Source organism: Borostomias antarcticus (assembly GCF_949987555.1).
Source record: "Borostomias antarcticus genome assembly, chromosome: 13".
Classification (NCBI taxonomy): domain Eukaryota; kingdom Metazoa; phylum Chordata; class Actinopteri; order Stomiiformes; family Stomiidae; genus Borostomias; species Borostomias antarcticus.
Window position 1 is genome coordinate 24,524,176 of NC_140246.1, and position 23,262 is coordinate 24,547,437.

Consider the following 23,262-nt stretch of genomic DNA (forward strand, 5'->3'; position numbering starts at 1 on the left):
CTCTCTCTCTCACACACACACACACACACACACACACACACACACACACACACACCACACTAGTTGGTCCTTGATAGAGACAGTCTTAAATCTTTTTTACATTATCCCAAAAACCCGCCAACACCCTCTTACCCTGGTGTTCCTACTGTATGAAACATCTCTTAACACACATGGTTCCTCTGTCCCTGCAGTGAGGGGAGCAGGGCAGCCCTGACTGAGGATCAGTCCAGGTGTGCTGTGTGTGAGCAGATGCTGAGGGACCCAGTCCTCACCTCCTGTGGACACAGGTTCTGCAGAGCCTGCATCACTTCCAACTGGCAGCAGCCTGGTCCATCAGCAGACCACGCCTGCCCCCAGTGTAGAGAGAGACCCAGAACACCACCTGGTCCATCAGCAGACCACGCCTGCCCCCAGTGTAGAGAGAGACCCAGAACACCACCTGGTCCATCAGCAGACCACGCCTGCCCCCAGTGTAGAGAGAGACCCAGAACACCACCTGGTCCATCAGCAGACCACGCCTGCCCCCAGTGTAGAGAGAGACCCAGAACACCACCTGTACTGCAGCCACCCAGAGAGCAGTACGTTCAGAGAAGTGATGAAACAAGTAAGAGATTCACTTGGTAATCTGCTCTCTAACATGATTTAGATCCTCTCACCATCTGTAGAGCTTTGCCATGCATTCATCAAAAAGGTCCAAGGCACTCTCCTTGATTAAAAAGCTTTAATTATCGGCTAGTTCATCTTAGAACAGAATAAAATAAAACAGCTGTAGTGACTACAACATTTTAGTTCTTATTGTGCGTAGATCACCCTGGGTCTGGCTGGGTAGGCTATAGTAGACACTTGCAGAAAAACGGAATGTCCAGATGAGGGTTGCAATAAAAATGTTCTTGATTTATTGTTCCAGGTTGATGTTCAAAATGAAAGCATACTGTTCACGTTACGAAAATAATAAGCATATATAACACTGGCAAGCAAGTATGGTATTAACGAGCTGCAAGGTCTAAAGACTGTGTGCTTTCCCAACCAAAAGCCACACTACTAGGCCTTGGCACTTCCTTTAAGGGGCATCCTCGCCTGCAGAGGGAGCACACACACTAAACAGAAATTAACGTCACACCAATGAACAATTAACATCACAAAAAGGATAACATAAAGAATTGGCTCCTACAACAGCCAAGATGTTTTGGCCATGGGGCCTTCATCAGGGCGAGTTACAAACTAGAGCAAAAGTCAGTAGAAGGCCTTAATAGGCTAAGCAGGCTGCACCCATGGGTGCGGCCAGTGATCACAATTCTAGACAGCTGTGTAGCTGGGAACTGGATAAATCATGCTGCCCACAGGAGGACATCCTTGTCACATATACATTACTGACATTTGTTCAACACACAAGAGACTCAATACCTAGACTAGAGAAAAGGACAACAGGAAAATACACAAAATCAACATCACTTGTCCTAGGTTACAGTCACATAATGAGACACCAAGAAAATAAGAAAATACATATATAATAATCATAATCAATAACCCTTGTAAGCAGAAGAGAGGACTACCAAATTCCTGAAGGTAGAAGATCTATAGGAAAGAAATCATATCTATAGCATCATTCAGCCCTGGGGAACGCAAAGCCTGAAGTCATATTTGTAGTCATATTTGCTATGAATGTTTGTATTCCTGTCAATCTAATTTCTTGTACTTCCCGTCTCTCCTTAGTTGTTAGAGGTCTCCAAAGAGCCGTAGAGGATCATAAAGCCACTTTGAAGAGGAGGTTTGAACATGTGATTGAAGGAATCATAAAAACAGGGAATGCAACCCTCCTCAACAGCATCTACACTGAGCTCTACATCACAGAGGGACAGAGTCAAGGGGTTAATAATGAACATGAGGTTTGGCAACTTGAGAGAGCATCCAGGAAACAAACCACATATGACACACTCATCAACTACAATGACATATTCAAACCCCTGCCTGGTCAAGAGAGACACATCACACCCCTGTCTGGTCAAGAGAGACCCATCACACCCCTGCCTGGTCAAGAGAGACCCATCACACCCCTGCCTGGTCAAGAGAGACTCATCACACCCCCGTCTGGTCAAGAGAGACCCATCACACCCCTGTCTGGTCGAGAGAGACCCATCAAACCCCTGCCTGGTCAAGAGAAACCCATCAAACCCCTGCCTGGTCAAGAGAGAACCATCAAACCCTTGACTGGTCAAGAGAGACCAATCAGAACTGTGCTGACTGTGGGCGTTCCTGGTATTGGAAAAACCGTCTGTGTGCAGAAGTCAATCTTAGACTGGGCTGAAGGAAAGGCAAATCAAGATGTGGAAGTCATGTTTGTGCTTCCTTTCCGGGAGCTGAATTTGATTAGACATGTCCGGTACAGTTTACTCCAACTGCTGAATGTTTTCCACCCAGAACTACACATGGAAGATGCAGAGCAACTTGCTGTCTCTAAAGCCACGTTCATCTTTGATGGTCTGGATGAGAGCCGACTGCCCCTAGACTTCAGAAAGAACCAGACCTGCTGTCATGTCACAGAGTCAACCTCAGTGGATGTGCTGCTGACCAACCTCATCCAGGGGAATCTGCTCCCCTCTGCTCTCCTCTGGGTAACCTCCCGACCTGCAGCAGCCAATCAGATCCCTTCTGAGTGTGTTGACCGGGTGACAGAGGTACGAGGGTTCAATGACGCACAGAAGGAAGAGTACTTCATGAAGAGAATCAGTGATGAGAACCTGGCCAGAAGAATCATCTCACACATCAAGACATCAAGGAGCCTCTTCATCATGTGCCACATACCAGTCTTCTCTTGGATTTCTTCCACAGTCCTTGAGCACATGCTGAGTACAGAGAAGCAAGGAGAGATGCCCAAGACCTTGACTGAGATGTACACACACTTCCTGCTCATTCAGACGAAGCTGAAGAACCAGAAGTATCAAGGGGAAATCAAGACCGACCAGGAGGAGCTCTTGAGGGCCGACAGGGAAGTTCTCCTGAAGCTGGCAAAGCTGGCGTTTGACCATCTGGAGAAGGGCAACCTCATGTTCTATGAAGAAGACCTGAAAGAGTGTGGCCTCGATGTCCAAGAGGCAGCAGTGTTCTCAGGAGTTTGCACAGCAATCTTCAAAGAAGAGTCAGTGCTTTTTCAGAGGGCAGTCTACTGCTTTGTGCATCTGAGCATTCAGGAGTTTTTCTCAGCTGTCTACATTTACCATTGTTACGCAACCAAGAACATGGAGGCACTGGAGCCCTTCCTTAAAAGGAAGACCAAATCTGTGTCCAAGGAGCTGGCTCCGATTGAGCTACTGAAGAAGCGCTTCCTTGCTGCGTTGCCATGGAGGAGGAGGAGGGAGGAGCCTCCGGATGAGCTGTCTCTGAATGAGCTGCTGGAGGGGGCGGTACGCAAAGCTTTGCAGAGTGAGAATGGACACCTGGACTTTTTTGTCCGCTTCCTCCACGGCCTCTCTCTGGAGTCCAATCAGAGACTCTTACGAGGCCTGCTGCCTCAGATTGAGAGGAGTCCAGAGAGCATCCAGGAAACAAGCAGATTCCTCAAGAACAGGGGGGATGAGGAGAAGAACATCTCCCCAGAGAGGTGCATCAATCTCTTCCAATGCTTGATGGAGATGAATGACCATTCAGTTCAGCAGGACATCCAAGCTTACATGCAGAAGAAGACATCAACCGAACTGACTCCAATACAGTGCTCAGCGCTGGCCTACATGCTGCAGATGTCAGAGGAGGTTCTGGATGAGCTTGACCTGAACAAATACAACACATCACAGGAGGGGCGGAGGAGACTGATCCCAGCTGTGCAGGTCTGCAGAAAGGCTATGTAAGTATTCATCTTTCTATACAATTTGATCAATCTATTTAACCTTGTCTGTCCCTTTGACCCAGAGGTATCTTCTGGAAGGGAGCCCTCCAAACAAAACATGATATAAAACTATAAACACAAAAATACAATTATAGATACAAAACACAATAATACAAAAAATCTGATACAAATGAATATAAAATACAATATACAGAATGCACAGTGCTGAGTAAGGTGCTAAACACTTAATGAAAGCAATGATCAGAAAAGATCTGTCCTTTGAATTGGTCCCTGATCTGTCCTTTGATTTGTCCTAATGGACAAAGCTGCCTAATGGACAATTCAAAGCTTCCCTCCTTGTCTCTGTATGTGCACTCTAACCAGAAATGTGTTACTATTCCCTGTTACTTAAACCCCTTACCCCTTACTAAAACAGTTCCCTGTGTTACTAAAACCCCTTACCCCTTACTAAAACAGTTCCCTGTGTTACTAAAACCCCTTACCCCTTACTAAAACAGTTCCCTGAGTTACTAAAACCCCTTACCCCTTACTAAAACAGTTCCCTGTGTTACTAAAACCCCTTACTAAAACAGTTCCCTGTGTTACTAAAACCCCTTACCCCTTACTAAAACAGTTCCCTGTGTACAGTTCCCTGTCTTACTAAACATCTTACCCCTTACTAAAACAGTTCCCTGTGTTACTAAACCCCTTACCCCTTACTAAAACAGTTCCCTGTGTTACTAAAACCCCTTACCCCTTACTAAAACAGTTCCCTGAGTTACTAAAACCCCTTACCCCTTACTAAAACAGTTCCCTGTGTTACTAAACCCCCTTAACCCTTACTAAAACAGTTCCCTGAGTTACTAAAACCCCTTACCCCTTACTAAAACAGTTCCCTGTGTTACTAAAACCCCTTACCCCTTACTAAAACAGTTCCCTGTGTTACTAAACCCCCTTAACCCTTACTAAAACAGTTCCCTGTGTTACTAAACCCCCTTACCCCTTACTAAAACAGTTCCCTGTGTTACTAAACCCCCTTACCCCTTACTAAAACAGTTCCCTGTGTTACTAAAACCTCTTACCCCTCACTAAAACAGTTCCCTGTGTTTCTAAAACCCCTTACCCCTTACTAAAACAGTTCCCTGTGTTACTAAACCCCCTTACCCCTTACTAAAACAGTTCCCTGTGTTACTAAAACCCCTTACCCCTTACTAAAACAGTTCCCTGTGTTACTAAAACCTCTTACCCCTTACTAAAACAGTTCCCTGTGTTACTAAAACCCCTTACTAAAACAGTTCCCTGTATTACTAAAACCCCTTACCCCTTACTAAAACAGTTCCCTGTGTTACTTAAACCCCTTACCCCTTACTAAAACAGTTCCCTGTGTTACTACACCCCTTACCCCTTACTAAAACAGTTCCCTGTGTTACTAAACCCCTTACCCCTTACTTAAACAGTTCCCTGTGTTACTAAAACCCCTTACCCCTTACTAAAACAGTTCCCTGTGTTACTTAAACCCCTTACCCCTTACTAAAACAGTTCCCTGTGTTACTAAACCCCTTACCCCTTACTAAAACAGTTCCCTGTGTTACTAAACCTCTTACCCCTTACTAAAACAGTTCCCTGTTACTAAAACCCCTTACCCCTTACTAAAACAGTTCCCTGTGTTACTAAAACCCCTTACCCCTTACGAAAACAGTTCCCTGTGTTTCTAAACCTCTTGCCCCTTACTAAAACAAGTCCATGTGTTACTAAAACCCCTTACCCCTTACTAAAACAGTTCCCTGTGTTACTAAAACCCCTTACCCCTTACTAAAACAGTTCCCTGAGTTACTAAAACCCCTTACCCCTTACTAAAACAGTTCCCTGTGTTACTAAACCCCTTACCCCTTACTAAAACAGTTCCCTGAGTTACTAAAACCCCTTACCCCTTACTAAAACAGTTCCCTGTGTTACTAAAACCCCTTACCCCTTACTAAAACAATTCCTTGTGTTACTAAAACCCCTTACCCCTTACTAAAACAGTTCCCTGTGTTACTAAAACCCCTTACCCCTTACTAAAACAGGTCCCTGTGTTACTAAACCCCATTGAAATGATCTCATCTTCACTACTTTGTCCCTCATCCATCTACAATATTTACCACCATTCTGAATTTATGACTGGATGAACCACAGTTAAGTTACAAACACAATTTACTATACATATGAAGAGTACTTGCCTATGCTCTACAGCAGGGATGTCAAACTCAAATACACAGTGGGCCAAAATTTAAAACTTGAACAAAGTCGCGGGCCAACATTGAACAAATGAAAATTTTAATATGGACCCAAACAAGTTTTGCTTTAACATTGAATATGCACCTATCACATTTCGCTTTTGGTGCGCATCAATGGTGTGCACTAACATATGTGAATACGCCCTCAGACACAAGTGTTGGTGCTCCATCTGCTCAGTAGAGAAGCTTGTAAAACCCTGACTGTCCTACAGCCAGGCAGACAGACAGACAGCCGGCATGCAGGCAGACAGACAGACAGGCAGACAGGCAGGCAGACAGGCCGGCAAGAAGGCAGACAGGATTGAATGAACAGGAACAGAGCAAACACAGCGGCCGGCTAGGTCAACACAGGTGTCTCTATCACAGTGAGACATTACATAACGTAAAGCTTCTGTTTTCTGCCTTTCTTTTCGCCATTTTTAAGAAGGGGTAACACGGTTACAGTTGTAGTATGAGATTGCTATGACTACTGTCACAGAAGAGAGGGCGTTTCTGGGTCCTGTCTTGATTGACGCGCCAAAACAACAGCAGAGCATTATGGGATTTGTAGTATTAGCGGTGAATGCGCTGTATAATACTAGCGGGCCAGCTCTAGTAGTCATTTGGTATTGCCTCGCGGGCCAAATATAATTACACTGCGGGCCAAATTTGGCCCGCGGGCCAGAGTTTGACACCCCTGCTCTACAGCATGATATTTTAGGCAGAGTACTTTTCTCGCCGTCAGCTAGAAATATGTATGTCTGCTTCATGCAGCTCCTTAAAGCCTCTGGAAACTTGGCTTGAAATAGTAAACATGCATATATGATAGCAAATGTGTCTCTTTAAGCATCCAAAAACGGCTCATTTTGCTCTCTAGACCAATTCTCAGGAATGTGTGGGCGTGTCAGACAGGGTTTCCGTTAACCCTAACCCTAACCCTCCGAAAATCGGTACCGGTCAATGGCCCAATCCCAATGTCCCCCCTAAACCCTCAAGCCCTGAGCCCTCACAGACTTATTGACGTCACCTGGTGAAGTGATCGAGTGCGCGAGGCTGCAAGGGCTCGAATTGGTATAACAAGGAATGGGACAGCACTTGTGACATCACATTACGTTGACGTGAAAACATATTTCTTACTATTGTGGGCGTGGGGCTTTTTTTTAAATCAATTTGTAAATTGTACATGTTTTTCTTGTAGGCCTTCGTGTAAATTAATTTTGGCTGAGTCAAATCCCCTTTACATTATCAGAACTCTCTGTGTTACCCTCAAAACATTTGTTCAACTTGAAATCATTTCATTTTGTGGTCATATGCGATCGCATCTGCGATCAAATATCAACCCAACCCAGTATTTGTTAGTAGGATCGCATCGATCCTACATTACTGCCTGTGATTCTTGTTTGTGATGAATCCAAAAGTATTAACTTAAGAATGATAATATATTATGTATACACATTCCTGCACCTCACAACTCTTTCCATATTCATGTTGGAAATCTCAATTCAAAGAACACTGCACCGAAATGGGTAATTAATGTCATACTGCTTTTAACTGGGCAATCATATGATTTAGAGCAACAGAAATCGATGTAAATTATAACCATAGCCTACATATTTTTAAACAAATCACATTATACAAACCCATGGGGTTAATAACCCATACTTAAAAATAATGAAACCAAATTAATTATAAGGCTACTTGTGCAGATAAGCAAGTCCAGCTGAAAACATGAAAACATATTTTGTTCTGTAACGTGAACGTTACGGTTGGTTGATCTGTCCGTGCTTGTTTATTGGCTGTTCTTCAGGTAACCCCGTGTTTCACGTCACGACGCTATGAACTGTGGGTAATTCCCTTGGGCTAAGTCTGCAGAAATGCAGACTTACGGGAAGGGGCCATAAAGGGCTCAAAATGGCTGCCGGAGAGCCCTCGCGCACTTGCCGATTTGACATTGGGACACCCCTAAGCCCTCGCGGACCTCGCGGGAGCGCGCCCTTAAGTCTGCGAGTCTGCAAGGGTGGACATTGGGACTGGGCCAATGTGTCCGGGAAGATTAGACTTTTCCGGACAAACTGGAGAAATTCCGGTCATTATATTATAATATAATATTAGGCCTATTATAGGTGTTTGTCGCGGTGATTGGCCGTTGTGTAGCTTATATATGGCATTTATTGTCTTATTTCGCATCCGTATGATTAAATGTGTGATAGGCTGTCATGATTCCATGCGCTAGGCCTACAGTATAGCCTATGTAATTGCACAGCCACAAAAATAGTCACCTTTGAATTGCGACTGTAGCCTAGAACATGAATGTTTATTTCAATTGCATGAATCGGATTTGAGGATGCACGCTAATTGGTTTGGGATTCGCGACAGTAGGCTAATATGTGTTTACTAATTTCTCTTTCCAGTTTTAGCTTACCCTTTTTATCAATAAAACAGCATCATTATAACCACGGACATCGCAGTAGGCTATGATGATGAGGAGGACATAACTGTTGAGAAACAACTGATAGGCGGGCTGGGCTAAATACAGAAATGACACAATGCATGTCTAGATATATAACATTTTATTTAAAAGTGCAAGAGGTTAGGCAACTAGGCTTGCGGCTGCGCTGATTGGAATTCATAGGCTAGGCCTATAGTCTAATTTCGGCCTTTTATCAGATAGGCTAAAATAGAACAAAACTCTGAAAATAAATATACTGTAGCCTACTTAAATAAAGTGTAAGAACTTACAACGTGCATAGGCTAATTTCCATTCGATATTAATAGGCATTTCCATTTTCGCCTCAAGCTCCGTACCTCGATCAGGCTCTCTCTCGCTTGGTGGCCCGCTAGCCTATAGGCAGGTTTATCTATGGTGGCCCACTAGCCTATAGGCAGGTTTATCTATGGTGGCCCGCTAGCCTATAGGCAGGTTTATCTATGGTGGCCCGCTAGCCTATAGGCAGGTTTATCTATGGTGGCCCACTAGCCTATAGGCAGGTTTATCTATGGGCCCGCTAGCCTATAGGCAGGTTTATCTATGGTGGCCCACTAGCCTATAGGCAGGTTTATCTATGGTGGCCCGCTAGCCTATAGGCAGGTTTATCTATGGTGGCCCGCTAGCCTATAGGAGGTTTATCTATGGTGGCCTGCTAGCCTATAGGCAGGTTTATCTATGGTGGCCCACTAGCCTATAGGCAGGTTTATCTATGGTGGCCCGCTAGCCTATAGGCAGGTTTATCTATGGTGGCCCACTAGCCTATAGGCAGGTTTATCTATGGTGGCCCACTAGCCTATAGGCAGGTTTATCTATGGTGGCCCACTAGCCTATAGGCAGGTTTATCTATGGTGGCCCGCTAGCCTATAGGCAGGTTTATCTTACGGCTGTTTTTTCATCGCATAGGCCTACTAGCCAATAGCCTACACATTAACGGAACAAAATTAATTGGCCTATTCGGGTTTTTTTTATTCAAAAGGAATCATAATATATGGAAATTTAATTTTAGTCTATTGTAGGCCTAATACAATTATGGGGAATTATTTCTCCGGACATTATGACCGGAGAGATTTTAATATATCGGACTTCAACGGATTTTTCCTGACAAAAAACGGTAATTACCGGCTAACGGAAACCCAGGTGTCAGATCAGGATTTGATTGACATTTTGATCCGCCAATGACAAACAATCTCATCAAAACTAGCAACGCACTATGCACAGCAACTAAAAGTCCAGCCATATATGTTTGAGCCGTCAGATACTCAAGGATACAGAAATACAGTAGAAGCCCTGCCATCTCCAAATAATTCATTTTAATCGATCACTGAATGGTGAGTTCCAAAATGCTTTTCTATCCATTAGTATAATTAGTTAGGCACAGCTAGTCCTAACCATACTAGCTAGCGCTGACATTATTAGGCTGCTAAGCAGCTACAAAGCATTGAGTTGGCAAGCTAACAATGTTAGATTTCTTTAGAAAAAGGTGAGGTTAACAATAAACATGGAACATTTACTTAAACTTTATCATTAGCAAGTAACTTACATGATCGATCTCTATGCTCTGGGCATCGGGGAGAGGCTGAAGTGGAGGGAGAGAGGGTACTGCTCCAGCTACAAGACATAGCCGTTGTGCAAAACACATGGCTTTCTGGCAGAATTTAATGAATGAGCGCAGCATGTATGTTTCCTGACTGCTCCACCACGGCTCACCAAAAACGCGGTCCACTGTTTCTCTAAATCCAACACAGTTGGAAAACTAAAGAATGAATTGTTGTCATCTTACCGATGAGCACCCAGGGACAGCACAAACAATCATGATGGTGCACAGGGTGGGGAGAGAGAGGATAGATAAAAATAGATACCTTAGATGGATAGATAAAAATAGACAACGATACTAGGCTGGATCAAATATGTTAGCTAACTGCAAATTTGCTGTCGACGAGGCAGATTTAGCGGGGAGGTAGGACTTACTAACGTGCATTTTTTAATGATTGGATCTCGGATATAATGACGTCACATTAAACAAATTAAACAACGCCCATTTCAAACCCACTGTCAGGAATGTTACAAAAACTTAAATGAGAATATTTCAAATTTTGATAGAAAGTAATTGCTAATACTTTAACATGTTTTTTATTATGTACATAATACACTAAATTACATAGTTAGAAGACTTTTGTGGATTTGAGTTTCCAGAGGCTTTAACTCTTGGTGTCATATAGGAATGCTATAATATAGGAATGCTATCATATATGAATGATGTCATAAAGGAATGCTATCATATAGGAATGATGTCATATAGGAATGATGTCATAAAGGAATGCTATCATATAGGGATGATGTCATATAGGAATGATGTCATAAAGGAATTCTATCATATAGGAATGCTGTCATATAGGAACGCTGTCATATAGGAATGCTGTCATATAGGAATGCTATCGGTCAGTGTGTCATTAATGCCGTCCACCAGGAGAGCTGAAAACACGTCTAGCCCACTTCCAACAGACTGAGGCCCTTCGTCCTTTTATGTTCTCTGAATGCCTCGCTCCGCTCTGTCAGGCCCACAGTTATTTACCTTTAGTCAGAGGAGGGAGGAAAGAACAAATATATAGAAGTATCAGACTCAAAATATATATATGTATGTACAGTAGGACCCCACTTATCCGAACCCAACGGGACCGAAGGTCGTTCGTATCTCTGAAATGTCCGGATGACTGTTTAAATGCACCAAATTCAATAAGTGGTACTTGTTTCATATAGACTCATAATAGACCGATAAATACCCTTAATTACTTGTGAAAATGCATCAAAATTGCAATCAAATAGCCAACTAAACTCATATAGCCTAGCCTATAATAGGCCTACAGTAGCCTAGAATAAAATAAACGAATTTCCACTTGAGTGCATGCTTTGATCAAATAGCCTACTTTATTCTCAAATGAGGCCCACGCTGCATCGATAGGCTACTGTATTTTCGCAGAACAAAATGGTATAGCCTAAAAACAACCCAACATTAGAACAATTAGAGCAAATGATAATCAATCAATAAATAAATGTATTGACAGACAAGTTGTCGTGTGGCTATTGCAGCCTAAACAACCGATGTAGGCTAACGTGGCCTAGGCTGTAGGCTATTATTTAACAAATACAGTAGGCCTCGTAGGCTAATCTACATGCTCACAACACGTCTGTGTTCCTGAAGTCCATTAACTGGGAACGAATAATGACTCGATGCTGCTTCAGGTTGCTGACGCGCTTTCTGGCTACCAAGGAATGCAGCTCTCACGCAGCAGACTCGTTTGCGTTTTGCGCTCGACATTAGAGCAAAGAAATGAAACGTGACAGTAGGCTACAGCCAGGCAACATGTAGGTCTACATACAGTTCTGTTTTTATTCACAGTAGGATACAGTACATGTTTATTATGACAGATTTAAATGCAAGTAGGCCTACAGTACTGTAATGAAAATCCCACCAGTAACCAGATAGCAGGCTAAAAAAAAAAAAAACAGAAGTTTTTTAAGCCTGTCCGGTAGACCGGGAGGTTCGGATCTCTGAAGTTCGGATGAGTGGGGTCCTACTGTATATATAAATGTTTACTCCCTGTCTAAAGCAGCGCTTATCTTGTTAGCTGACACTATGTGGACTTCACCGTGTCAGCATCTGGGAGAGCTGTGTGGTAGTTTCTCAGTGCTCTCATGTTCTCCCGTGCTCTGGGAGAGCTGTGTGGTAGTTTCTCAGTGCTCTCGTGTTCTCCCGTGCTCTGGGAGAGCTGTGTGGTAGTTTCTTAGTGCTCTCGTGTTCTCCCGTGCTCTGGGAGAGCTGTGTGGTAGTTTCTCAGTGCTCTCATGTTCTCCCGTGCTCTGGGAGAGCTGTGTGGTAGTTTCTCAGTGCTCTCGTGTTCTCCCGTGCTCTGGGAGAGCTGTGTGGTAGTTTCTCAGTGCTTTCGTGTTCTCCCGTGCTCTGGGAGAGCTGTGTGGTAGTTTCTCAGTGCTCTCGTGTTCTCCCGTGCTCTGGGAGAGCTGTGTGGTAGTTTCTCAGTGCTCTCGTGTTCTCCCGTGCTCTGGGAGAGCTGTGTGGTAGTTTCTCAGTGTTCTCCCGTGCTCTGGGAGAGCTGTGTGGTAGTTTCTCAGTGCTCTTGTGTTCTCCCGTGCTCTGGGAGAGCTGTGTGGTAGTTTCTCAGTGTTCTCCCGTGCTCTGGGAGAGCTGTGTGGTAGTTTCTCAGTGCTCTCGTGTTCTCCCGTGCTCTGGGAGAGCTGTGTGGTAGTTTCTCAATGCTCTCGTGTTCTCCCGTGCTCTGGGAGAGCTGTGTGGTAGTTTCTTAGTGCTCTCGTGTTCTCCCGTGGTCTGGGAGAGCTGTGTGGTAGTTTCTCAGTGCTCTCGTGTTCTCCCGTGCTCTGGGAGAGCTGTGTGGTAGTTTCTCAGTGCTCTCGTGTTCTCCCGTGCTCTGGGAGAGCTGTGTGGTAGTTTCTCAGTGCTCTCGTGTTCTCCCGTGCTCTGGGAGAGCTGTGTGGTAGTTTCTCAGTGCTCTCGTGTTCTCCCGTGCTCTGGGAGAGCTGTGTGGTAGTTTCTCAGTGCTCTCGTGTTCTCCCGTGCTCTGCAGCTCTGTTGTTGTGTGTGATCACGCGTGCACCTCACTCTGCACGAATGCTCTTTACTGAGCTCTGTGTGTCTCCCCTATATGTTATGTGTAATGAGTTTTAGTCAGTGAGGCATTCTTACTCCCATCTATTCTCTGATCTTCTAAAAAAGATTGTCGGTCTTTAACTGGTCAGAACCAGCTGGAGCTGACCCCCCTATAACTTTTAAAAACTGCTACCTCAGCGCTTGGCATGTTTCCACCTCCTCACATTGCACCATACATACATCCAGTGAGGAGTAACACGTTAGAAAGTACCCGTGCGCAATGCATCAACAATCCCTCGCCTACACGGCTGGCAGTTCTGTCTATGGCTCTGACGACGGGAGCTCTGTGCCATGGAAACACCGACACTATTTCACCTACCTCAAGATCAAGGACTCAATACTGGTCAAGTGTAATCTATGTATAGAGGCCCATAAGGTGTGAACCTGAATCAGTTATTCTGAAAGCACAAATGCCATGGAAACAGGTATTTTTCCTACCCTCATTCCTCGTTATTATTCTGGAAAAGGTGCAAATGCAGTCACCTCTGTCGTGGTGCAGCAAACTAGCCCAAACTAGCCTACTCCTGATTTCTCTAAATCGTATGCTACCAACGGACACATCACCTAGAAGCTGCGTCAGTTATCGATTCATATCATTGTGGATGGCCACAAGTTCAAAATGCCTTTTTTGCAACATAGGACTTTCATTTCACTATTAATTTCATGTAGGCTCCTACACATGATTGAAAAGTGATCAGTAGTGACTATATTCTGTATTGGTCCATGTAGCCTACAGCATGCAGCGGGCTGAGAGCTGACTGTTCTATCATCCTCTAGGCCTGTACATCAACAGTGAGATTTAAACCTGTAATTTGAGCTGTATGTGTTCATTTCCCCCATATCAAAATATAACATGCTGTATACTGTAAGCTATCAAATTAAACGTTTGAGAAGCTTCTCCTCTTGAGGTTGGCGTATTGGTTTGAAGGCTAGGAATGTTGTAGGTCACTGGCCAGACATGAGGTAGCCTACGAGTTATTGAAAGCTGGGTACCCTTTATTAAGCCTTAGGCTACATATGACATGTGTATATTAATGTGTATATTATACAAATCATATCATTAAGATTAGCATGTCATTAAGGAACAAAAAGTCATACATGTTTACTTTGTAATTTCAGACTCTCTAGATGTTACCTCAACGAAGCCTCATGTGAAGTGGTGGCCTCATCGCTCAGCTCAAACCCCTCCCACCTGAGAGAGTTAGACCTGAGTAACAATGACCTGCAGGATTCAGGAGTGAAGCTGCTCTCTGCTGGACTGGGGAGTCCACACTGCAAACTGGAGAAACTGAGGTCTGTATCCCTGAGCATATTCCCGTGTTAAATGATGGGATTTAAATGTCTAAGTAATTGTACATCTCTGTCCTTAAAGAGGGATGTTTTGAGCATCAACATTCAAGTTGAGAAATTATCTTTGGACTACAGTACATACAGTAGAGTTGACAAAATAGGGACTATCATCTCAAAGCATACATACAGACATATACAGACTGTAGGTGGTGGGTGGGTCCTTTATTGAAGGAACAAAGACACAATCAAGATTAAATACAAATGTAAATTGGGTACAAAATATACACAAAATCCCAATACACAAGAGTGCAAATAAACAATGTGTAAAACATGCCTAGGTGTACATGATGAAGTATCAAGTAGTAATTCTACAACAGAGAGTTTGGATACTTGATTCTGATTGGCTAGCAGCCGTGGTAAAATACTCTGTAACCCACGGCTGCGACCGCATAACAATTAGTTAATCTCATTGACGAGGCCATTGATAAAATCAAGCGGTAGGCTATGCTTTGCGTAGCAACCACTCGCAGCAACCTCACCTTTTTCGTATCCTATTACAAAAACGCACTCCTCAGTCCGACTCCAACACTTCCACACCCCTACCAGCAAAAACTAGTGCTCTGGAGAACTGTTTTAATAACTGCACCATGGCTGGAAATATTCAAATAAAGGTGAACCACCCGAATTATGCCTTATGGCTTATGTGAACAAGGCCAACCCAAATAGGCGAGATAGCCTATGTTGCCTGGCAACCATTTAATTCAGAACTATAGCCTATCGCCGAAGATTTTGTAATCCTAAAATGATAAGAATGATCAGTAAATAAATGATTGAATGTTACTACTGAGTGTTTTTTGTGAATATATATATGTAGGAACCGTTGTAGAAAAGCAATTGACCACGAGAGGCAGTGGGTTACAGGGGATTTTACCACAGCTATACTTCTAACAACGCCCCGTAGCTGTGGTAAAATCCCCTGTAATCCACTTCCTCTCGTGGTCAATTGCTTAAGTAGGCTATAGCATGTTGGTAAATGTACATGTCCTGTCCAAAGAGCCTTAGCACCCTCCAAGCTGACTCAGGTCCATAGTGTCCAGCCAATCAGGACGCTGATTGGATGCTGAGTATTCATTAGAGCATGGGTTCCCAAACTCCCATCAATGTGGGCCTCCCCTCTGAAAACAGTGACACACCCGCGCCCCCCCAACCCCCCAAATTTGTCCATTTTGCAAGGCAGCGTCAGCTAGCCCATAACGTTGCACAGCTAAGTTAGCTCGGTGGCACCTGCTGCTAGTTAACGTTATGACGTTTTCGCACAATATATTCATGCCTGCGGGGGTAGGCTCTCTCTGCAATATCCACACATTTAGTATAATATTATAGTATCTCTCCCATTATTTATTTAAATCTTCTGACCTTTAAAATCACGTTTCATTCATAAAAACCATAGACATTTCAAAAATAAATAACATGTTTTTCCTTCTTTTTTTTCTAACCATCCCTCCGCGCCTCCCCTGACTTTCTTTGGGGCCCCCTGGGGGAGGCCCGCCTCACAGTTTGGGAATGCCTGCATTAGAGGAATTAAAAACCTGCTCATGACTAAAACATATTAGATGCAGCAGCACTCTCTCTCCTAGCTCCAGAATGAGTCAGTCTGTTTATAATTCAGTCTGAGAGAGGAAGACACTATAGCTGACATTCCTCCTTTTCACCACTAGTGTAGCAGTGTTTGTTTGTAGAATAAATGTCATCTTTGTCACAGTTAAATTATACAGAAAGCAAAGCTACTATCACAGAAGACTGAAGTGAAGAGTGAAGTTACCCGTTTCTGTACTTTATTAGTCTGAAAATGTGTTTTGCCAATGAAAACACGCTTTCTCAAAGCACTGATTACTGGTGAAAATGTTTGCTAATACTTGTTCTTGTCTCCTCAGCCTGAGTGGATGCAGATTAACAGAGACATGCTGTTCTCTGCTGGCCTCAGCTCTCAGCTCAAACCCCTCCCACCTGAGAGAGTTAGACCTGAGTAACAATAACCTGCAGGATTCAGGAGTGAAGCTGCTCTCTGCTGGACTGGGGAGTCCACACTGCAAACTGGAGAAACTGAGGTCTGTATCCCTGAGCATATTCACATGTTAAATGATTGGATTTAAATGTCTAAGTAATTGTACATCTCTGTCCTTGAAGAGGGATGTTTTGAGCATCAACATTCAACTTGAGAAATTATCTTTGGACTACAGTTCATACAGTAGAGTTGACAAAATAGGGACTATCATCTCAAAGCTTACATACAGACATATACAGACTGTAGGTGGTGGGTGGGTCCTTTATTGAAGGAACAAAGACACAATCAAGTCTAAATACAAATGTGGATTAGGTACAAAACAGGGGCGCTGCTAGGATCCCAAATCATTAGGGGTTGAGGGAAAAGCGTCAGGGGCTGAAGTTTAGAGGCAGTGACACCTGTTCATTTTGGTTTTTGGGGGGCCGCATATATTTAGGGAGCCCATTTGGGTTCGCCTCTATTCCTGTAGAAGAAATTTAAAATCCAGCGCGAGCCAAGTATATCCATGTAATGGCGGCGGACGGGGCACTGAGAATGCAGCTTCTAAAAAATCAGTTGTTTTCATCAATCTGTCTTTATGAATCGCTAGTTGTGCTTACATAGAGCGTAGGCCTGTTGTGGTTTTTCACATGCCTCTCTAATATGATCATTAGAAACGTCTTTAGAAACGAAATAGCTTCCTCACTTGCTCCAGCACGCATGCGCACAGCGCGCAAGTGTTGCTCCAGCCAGTGCGCATGTGTGCTGGAGCAAGTGAGGAAGCTATTTTGTTTCTAAAGACGTTTCTAAAGATCATATTACAGAGGCATGTGAAATACCACAACAAGCCCTCGCTCTATGTAAGCACAACTAGCGATTCATAAAGACAGATTGATGAAAACAACTGCTTCGCGGCAGAAAATAGATTTTTTAGAAGCTGCATTCTCAGTGCCCCGTCCACCACCATTACATGAATATACTTGGCTCACGCTGGATTTTAAATTTCTTCTACATGCCTCCGAGTTACACCAAAGTTATCTCGGTGAGTCAAACGTCTTATAATATGCCGTAAATAAGGTCCAGGTTGTCAAAAACGAGTATTCTCCTTTAAGTGGCATCAAAATGTACTCTTTAGTGTGAACTAAATCAACAACATCAGCACGGTTCAAACAGAGGACATAACTTCTCTCTAGTATGCTTTGACTAATCTGAAGCTATCACTGACTTGGGACACCCAGGTGTTGGACCTCTCAGAACACCACAGAAGACAGGCTCACGTCCTCCACCTCCACAATGTCAACCTGCTGAAGTAGCAGTGGTTGTAACTGAACGTATCGACTCCTGTGTGTCACATGAGATGGTCACCTGAAACACAGATCATGATGAGAATGAATACATTCTGATGAACATAACCCATACAGCAGCATAGAAGCTCACATTCAATATAACAACATGAACATAACCCATACAGCAGCATAGAAGCTCACATTCAATATAACAACATGAACATAACCCATACAGCAGCATAGAAGCTCACATTCAATATAACAACATGAACATAACCCATACAGCAGCATAGAAGCTCACATTCAATATAACAACATGAACATAACCCATACAGCAGCATAGAAGCTCACATTCAATATAACAACATGAACATAACCCATACAGCAGGGATCTTGCTGGTGTTTATCTAACAAGCATGTCAGTCATATGTTTTGGAGCACGGTTGTGGAGTGATTTATAAACCAGTAGAAGAATCTTGAAGTCTATTCTGAAGCTGACGGGTAGCCAATGCAGAGCCTTCAGGACGGGTGTGATGTGAGCCCTCCGTCTGGATTTTGTAAGGACTCGTGCCGCGGCGTTTTGTCTAATTTGCAGACGATTGATGGTTTTCTTTGGAAGCCACAAAAGAGGGCATTGCAATAGTCCAGTCTGCTGGTTCTAAATGCATGCATAAGTCTTTGTGTCGACCTTTGAAAGGAAGGATTGCACTTTTGCCATGTTTCTTAAATGATAGAAAGATACACTAGTTATGTTATTGACATGAGATTCAAAGTTCAGATCAGAGTCGACTATGACACCTAGATTTCTAACCTTGTGTTTGGTGTTTAGTGCCAGTGTATTAAAATGTGTGTGTGTGACCTCAGACAGGTGAGGCGGAGGGCTCTGTATGACCCTGGTGACCTCAGACAGGTGAAGGGGAGGGCTCTGTATGACCCTGGTGACCTCAGACAGGTGAAGGGGAGGGCTCTGTATGACCCTGGTGACCTCAGACAGGTGAGGGGGAGGGCTCTGTATGACCCTGGTGACCTCAGACAGGTGAGGGGGAGGGCTCTGTATGACCCTGGTGACCTCAGACAGGTGAGGGGGAGGGCTCTGTATGAGGCATGTGTGAAGGCGAGGAACGTCGGGGTCATACAGGGGGTTGGGTTCCACCAGTGGCAGGGGGTTCTAGGTGGGGGGAGCAGTGTGAGGTTCAGGTGTTGGGTGCTGTATAAGCCCCCCATCCCTAAAAGGACAGGGGACTTGCAGTGGAGAGTGGTGCACAGGGCCCTGATGACCGAGCGCTTTCTGGCCGGGCTTGACCCCGGGGTGGGGGAGGGGGGCCCATACTGTGGTGAGGTGGAGACGGTGGTTCATGTGTTTTCTGTTTGTGCACGTCTTGTTCCTCTGTTTGTGCTGTTACAGCCCTCGTGTGTGAGGTTGGGGTTTGTGTTTTCTAAGGAACTGTTTGTTTTGGGCCCACAGTACACGTGCAGGAGGAGGGCAAAGTGTGTTTTGCTCAATGTTGTGTTTGGGTGAGCTAAATTGTCCATTTGGACTACAGGGAGGAATAAGGTGAGAGGGGCGGGGCCACGGACCCAGTCCAGGTGGTTAGGGGGAGGGTCTCTGCTTCTTAGGGTAGAATACACCTATTTTGTGATCAATAACAATGTGGGTGAGTTTGAGAGGGTGTGGGGTCTGGGGGTGGCAATTTGTACGGTGGGGGCAGATGGGCTTGATGTTTGATGTGAGCTGATGCCGTTCTGTGCTACTGTGTGTGGGTGTGTGTGTGGGGGGGTGTTTAGTGTTTTGTAAGGATGTCTCATTAAAGAGCATCAAAAGTCAAAGTCTCTGTTCCTCCTCTCTCTCCTCTTCTCTCTGTTCCTCCTCTCTCTCTCCTCCTCTCTCTCTCCTCTCCTATCTGTTCCTCCTCTTCTCTCTCTCCTCTCCTCTCTGTTCCTCCTCTTCTCTCTCTCCTTTCCTCTCTGTTCCTCCTCTTCTCTCTCTCCTCTCCTCTGCTCCTCCTCTCTCTTCTCTCTGCTCCTTCTATCTCTCTTCTCTCTGTTCCTCCTCTCTCTCTCCTCTCATCTGATCCTCCTCTCTTTCTTCTCTCTGCTCCTCCTCTCTCTCCTCTTCTCTCTATTCCTCCTCTCTCTCTCCTCTTCTCTGCTCCTCCTCTCTCTCTTCTCTCTGCTCCTCCTCTCTCTGTCTCTCCTCTCTCTCCTAGCTCCAGAATGAGTCAGTCTGTTTATAATTCAGTGTGAGAGAGGAAGACAATATAGCTGACATTCCTCCTTTTCACCACTAGTGTAGCAGTGTTTGTTTGTAGAATAAATGTCATCTTTGTCACAGTTAGCAGTTAATTATACAGAAAGCAAAGCTACTATCACAGAAGACTCAGGAGTGAAGTTACACTTTTCTAGACTTTATTAGTCTGACAATGTGTTTATCCAATGCAAACACACTTTGTTAATGTACTGATTGCTGATGAAATTGTTTGCTAATAACGTTACTGTTCTGGGGTCAACATCTGTCCGTTGTGGTCATATAAAGGAATCGAGCAGAATACTGATGTATATCCTATGTATACAGATCTTAACAGACAGTTGGATTACCTGAAGCCATGAATCACATGGGTTTATTAATCAATAAGCATATAGTGTTACAAAACAATAGCCCAGATACAATAACTAGGCTGAGTACAATTATTACATTGTTATGCCAATTGTTACAATATCGAGTTGTTGTCGAAGGAGAAGTGGAAGTAGAAGCCAGTAAATTAGAGAAGAATGTAGCATGAAAAATGCAGTATTATGGTACAGCTGTTGAGCGGCTTAAGGGGCTAGCAAGCTAGCATGTTAACAGGTTACAAGGCTAGGAGGCTAAGAAGCTAAGCTGCCCTCGGCTAAGCAGCCCGGTGGTTCTTAAATACACTCTACCAGGGGGGCGTCATGTGACATCTCAGATTATGGTGATAGGCTGCAATGGTACAGTGATCTAGTCTTTTGTCGATCAGCCAGGTCAAGATTAGACCGTTGCTAGGGGACCGGACATTCTAGATGTCTCCGATGTCTGATTACCCAATTCTAGCAGCTGCTGTTTACTCTTACAGAAGAACTGGTCAGCAGAGGACCTTCCTTGACCTTCTCTGCCCTCAGACTGTGTATGGCCTAGGCAAAAGGTTATCAGAGTTCACTGTGGCCTAAACTGAGTATATGGAAAACAACAAAAAGGTGAAGTTTCTGCCTACTTCAATACCACTGCAATAACTGATTATTAGTCAGATCAATTAAATCGTTACAGCTCATTTCATATACAAAGACAACACAATATGCTTTACAGACAGGGGGAGAGGATGTAGCCTACTGATCCTACCCCTAATTATGTGGCAGACTGCATGGGGAGCGCAGCGACTCAACATAATCGATGAGTTTGGAGAGAGAGGGTCGTGCACCAAGACTCCGTGAGCACACAGCGGACGAGGGGGGGGTAGCCGGAGACTAATAGGTCATGCAGTCAATAGATCTAGTTTTGAATGATATTGTAATGCCCTCTGGTTATAATAGAATATCTCTACTGGAGCTGTTTAATCCAGGAATGTGATGAATTTGATCATGTCAGAGTTGCTCAGAGCTTAGCTGGACTGGCTCAGAAGAAATGCATTTATCCTACAGCTTGACCGTAGCTAGCGAGCTAGACAGCCACAGGAGGAACTGGACTGCCCTTCCCCCTTCCCAATGCTGTTTATATTCAAATACACTTGATGAGCTGGGGGGAGGATTCAACCAACGCCAACAGTCATCAACAAATACATTTCCATCCCTGTTTGTCTTCCATGTCTGGTGCGCATACACTGCTTTTAAAGTAATATTGAATCCAAGTTCTAATTGTAATCTCTATCTGCGCTGCTGGGATAACTATATTATAGCCTATTATTACTAGGCTACTGTTCACCTTATTATTTATGTATCTAGGTACAGGTAAGAGACGAATGGTTGTAAACCATGAATATAGTATATTGGAATTAATTTAAACAAGTGCATTTGTATTCCATTTTCAAGTATTGCTGATTTCCCGTTCCTATAGGAACAAAGTAGCCTACATTTAGTTGAATTGTTATAGAACCCATGCCTGCATGGCAATAAAATAACATACTGAAATACCTTCTTTTCGTAGGGTAGCCTACTTCTTTAAACGTTAGTCGAAGCTTGTTTAATACGTTATTTGACTGTCTACTATGGTCAGCCATCCAGTAAATGTTGGTCAAGCTGTAGGCTAAATGCATTTCTTCTGAGCCAGTCCCGCTAAGAGCAGCTCTGATCAAATTCATAGCATAGACTACCGCATTATAGTGCTACAGTATTTATTCATTGTATATTTAATGTCTTTGTATGCATGGCAACATTGAAATGAGGTCCCCCGATGATAATAGGCCATTGTTAATCCAAGTGTTCATAATCACAATGATAGTGAGTATACTCGTTATATAGGCTAATAGCGATTGAGTCAAATTGACATTTAAGTGCTCGGCGGTTGTCTTTTAAGCCTAGCCTATTGATTAACAGATACATTCACACTAGCTCATTTGTGTCAAAATACAGTATCCCACATCAGCATGGTGGCTTGTAGAGTCTCTTGCCTTTAGCATACAGGCTTACCTCAGATCATTCACTTCATCATTCATTGTAAACTAGGAGTGAAATCTCAGTGTGTGGTTATGTGTTATTTGTTGATACTTTCTTGATGAATTACGGTTTATATACATATAAATGTGGTTCTTTCCTCCCTGTTTGGGGGATAAACTTGATTCAAATGCAGACTGCCCATTGGAGTTGATTAGGTCCCATCAACAGTACTGTTTGTTCTTTCATCAGGTTGTTTTAACAGGTTTTGAGGGAGATTTGAATAGTGGGTCCAAACTAGCGTGGGGGCATGGAGACGGGAACAGGACCATTAGGCTACGCTATTGACAACAATGATGGGCTAATAGAAGTGTTAGGCTGTTGATTTAAACAGTCATGTCAGTGCTCACTGCTATGAGATTAATGTAGAATTAATAGCCTATAGAATAACCCCATTCAAAAAAGAAGTTTTGTTCCAATAACCACTGGCCTAGTGAATCTGTTGGCTCGCTCTTTTTTTGCTCCCCACTTGACATCGCTCGTCTTTCGCATTCGGTAAACAGATAAATTCACATTTGTGTCAAAATCCAGCATCTCACATCAGCATGGTGGCTTGTAGAGTCTCTTTCCTATGGACACACTAGGCCTCCCTCAGCTCATTCATTCAATTCCTCATTCAACCAATCAGTCTCTCTTCTGCATTCCACAATAGAATCACAAGTTCACATCACCATAGGATGCTTTCTCAATTGTTATACATGTACATACATTGTGCATCTCAAATGTTATGTAATTA

The 23,262-nt window shown here is 43.8% G+C and overlaps 1 protein-coding gene across 1 annotated transcript in view; it reads left to right on the forward strand.

Moving 5' to 3' along the window:
* The window catches only part of LOC311317058 (protein NLRC3-like), a gene marked incomplete at its 5' end in the record, with an annotated part of 61,248 nt that overhangs the window by 27,428 nt on the left and 10,558 nt on the right, over nt 1–23,262 (forward strand). Inside the window, 6 exons of the mRNA XM_084448056.1 lie at nt 192–354; nt 806–815; nt 1,714–1,971; nt 2,188–3,838; nt 14,364–14,537; nt 16,469–16,642. Of these exons, the coding sequence (XP_084304182.1) occupies nt 192–354; nt 806–815; nt 1,714–1,971; nt 2,188–3,838; nt 14,364–14,537; nt 16,469–16,642 (2,430 nt within the window). The remainder of the gene's footprint in view (nt 1–191; nt 355–805; nt 816–1,713; nt 1,972–2,187; nt 3,839–14,363; nt 14,538–16,468; nt 16,643–23,262) is intronic.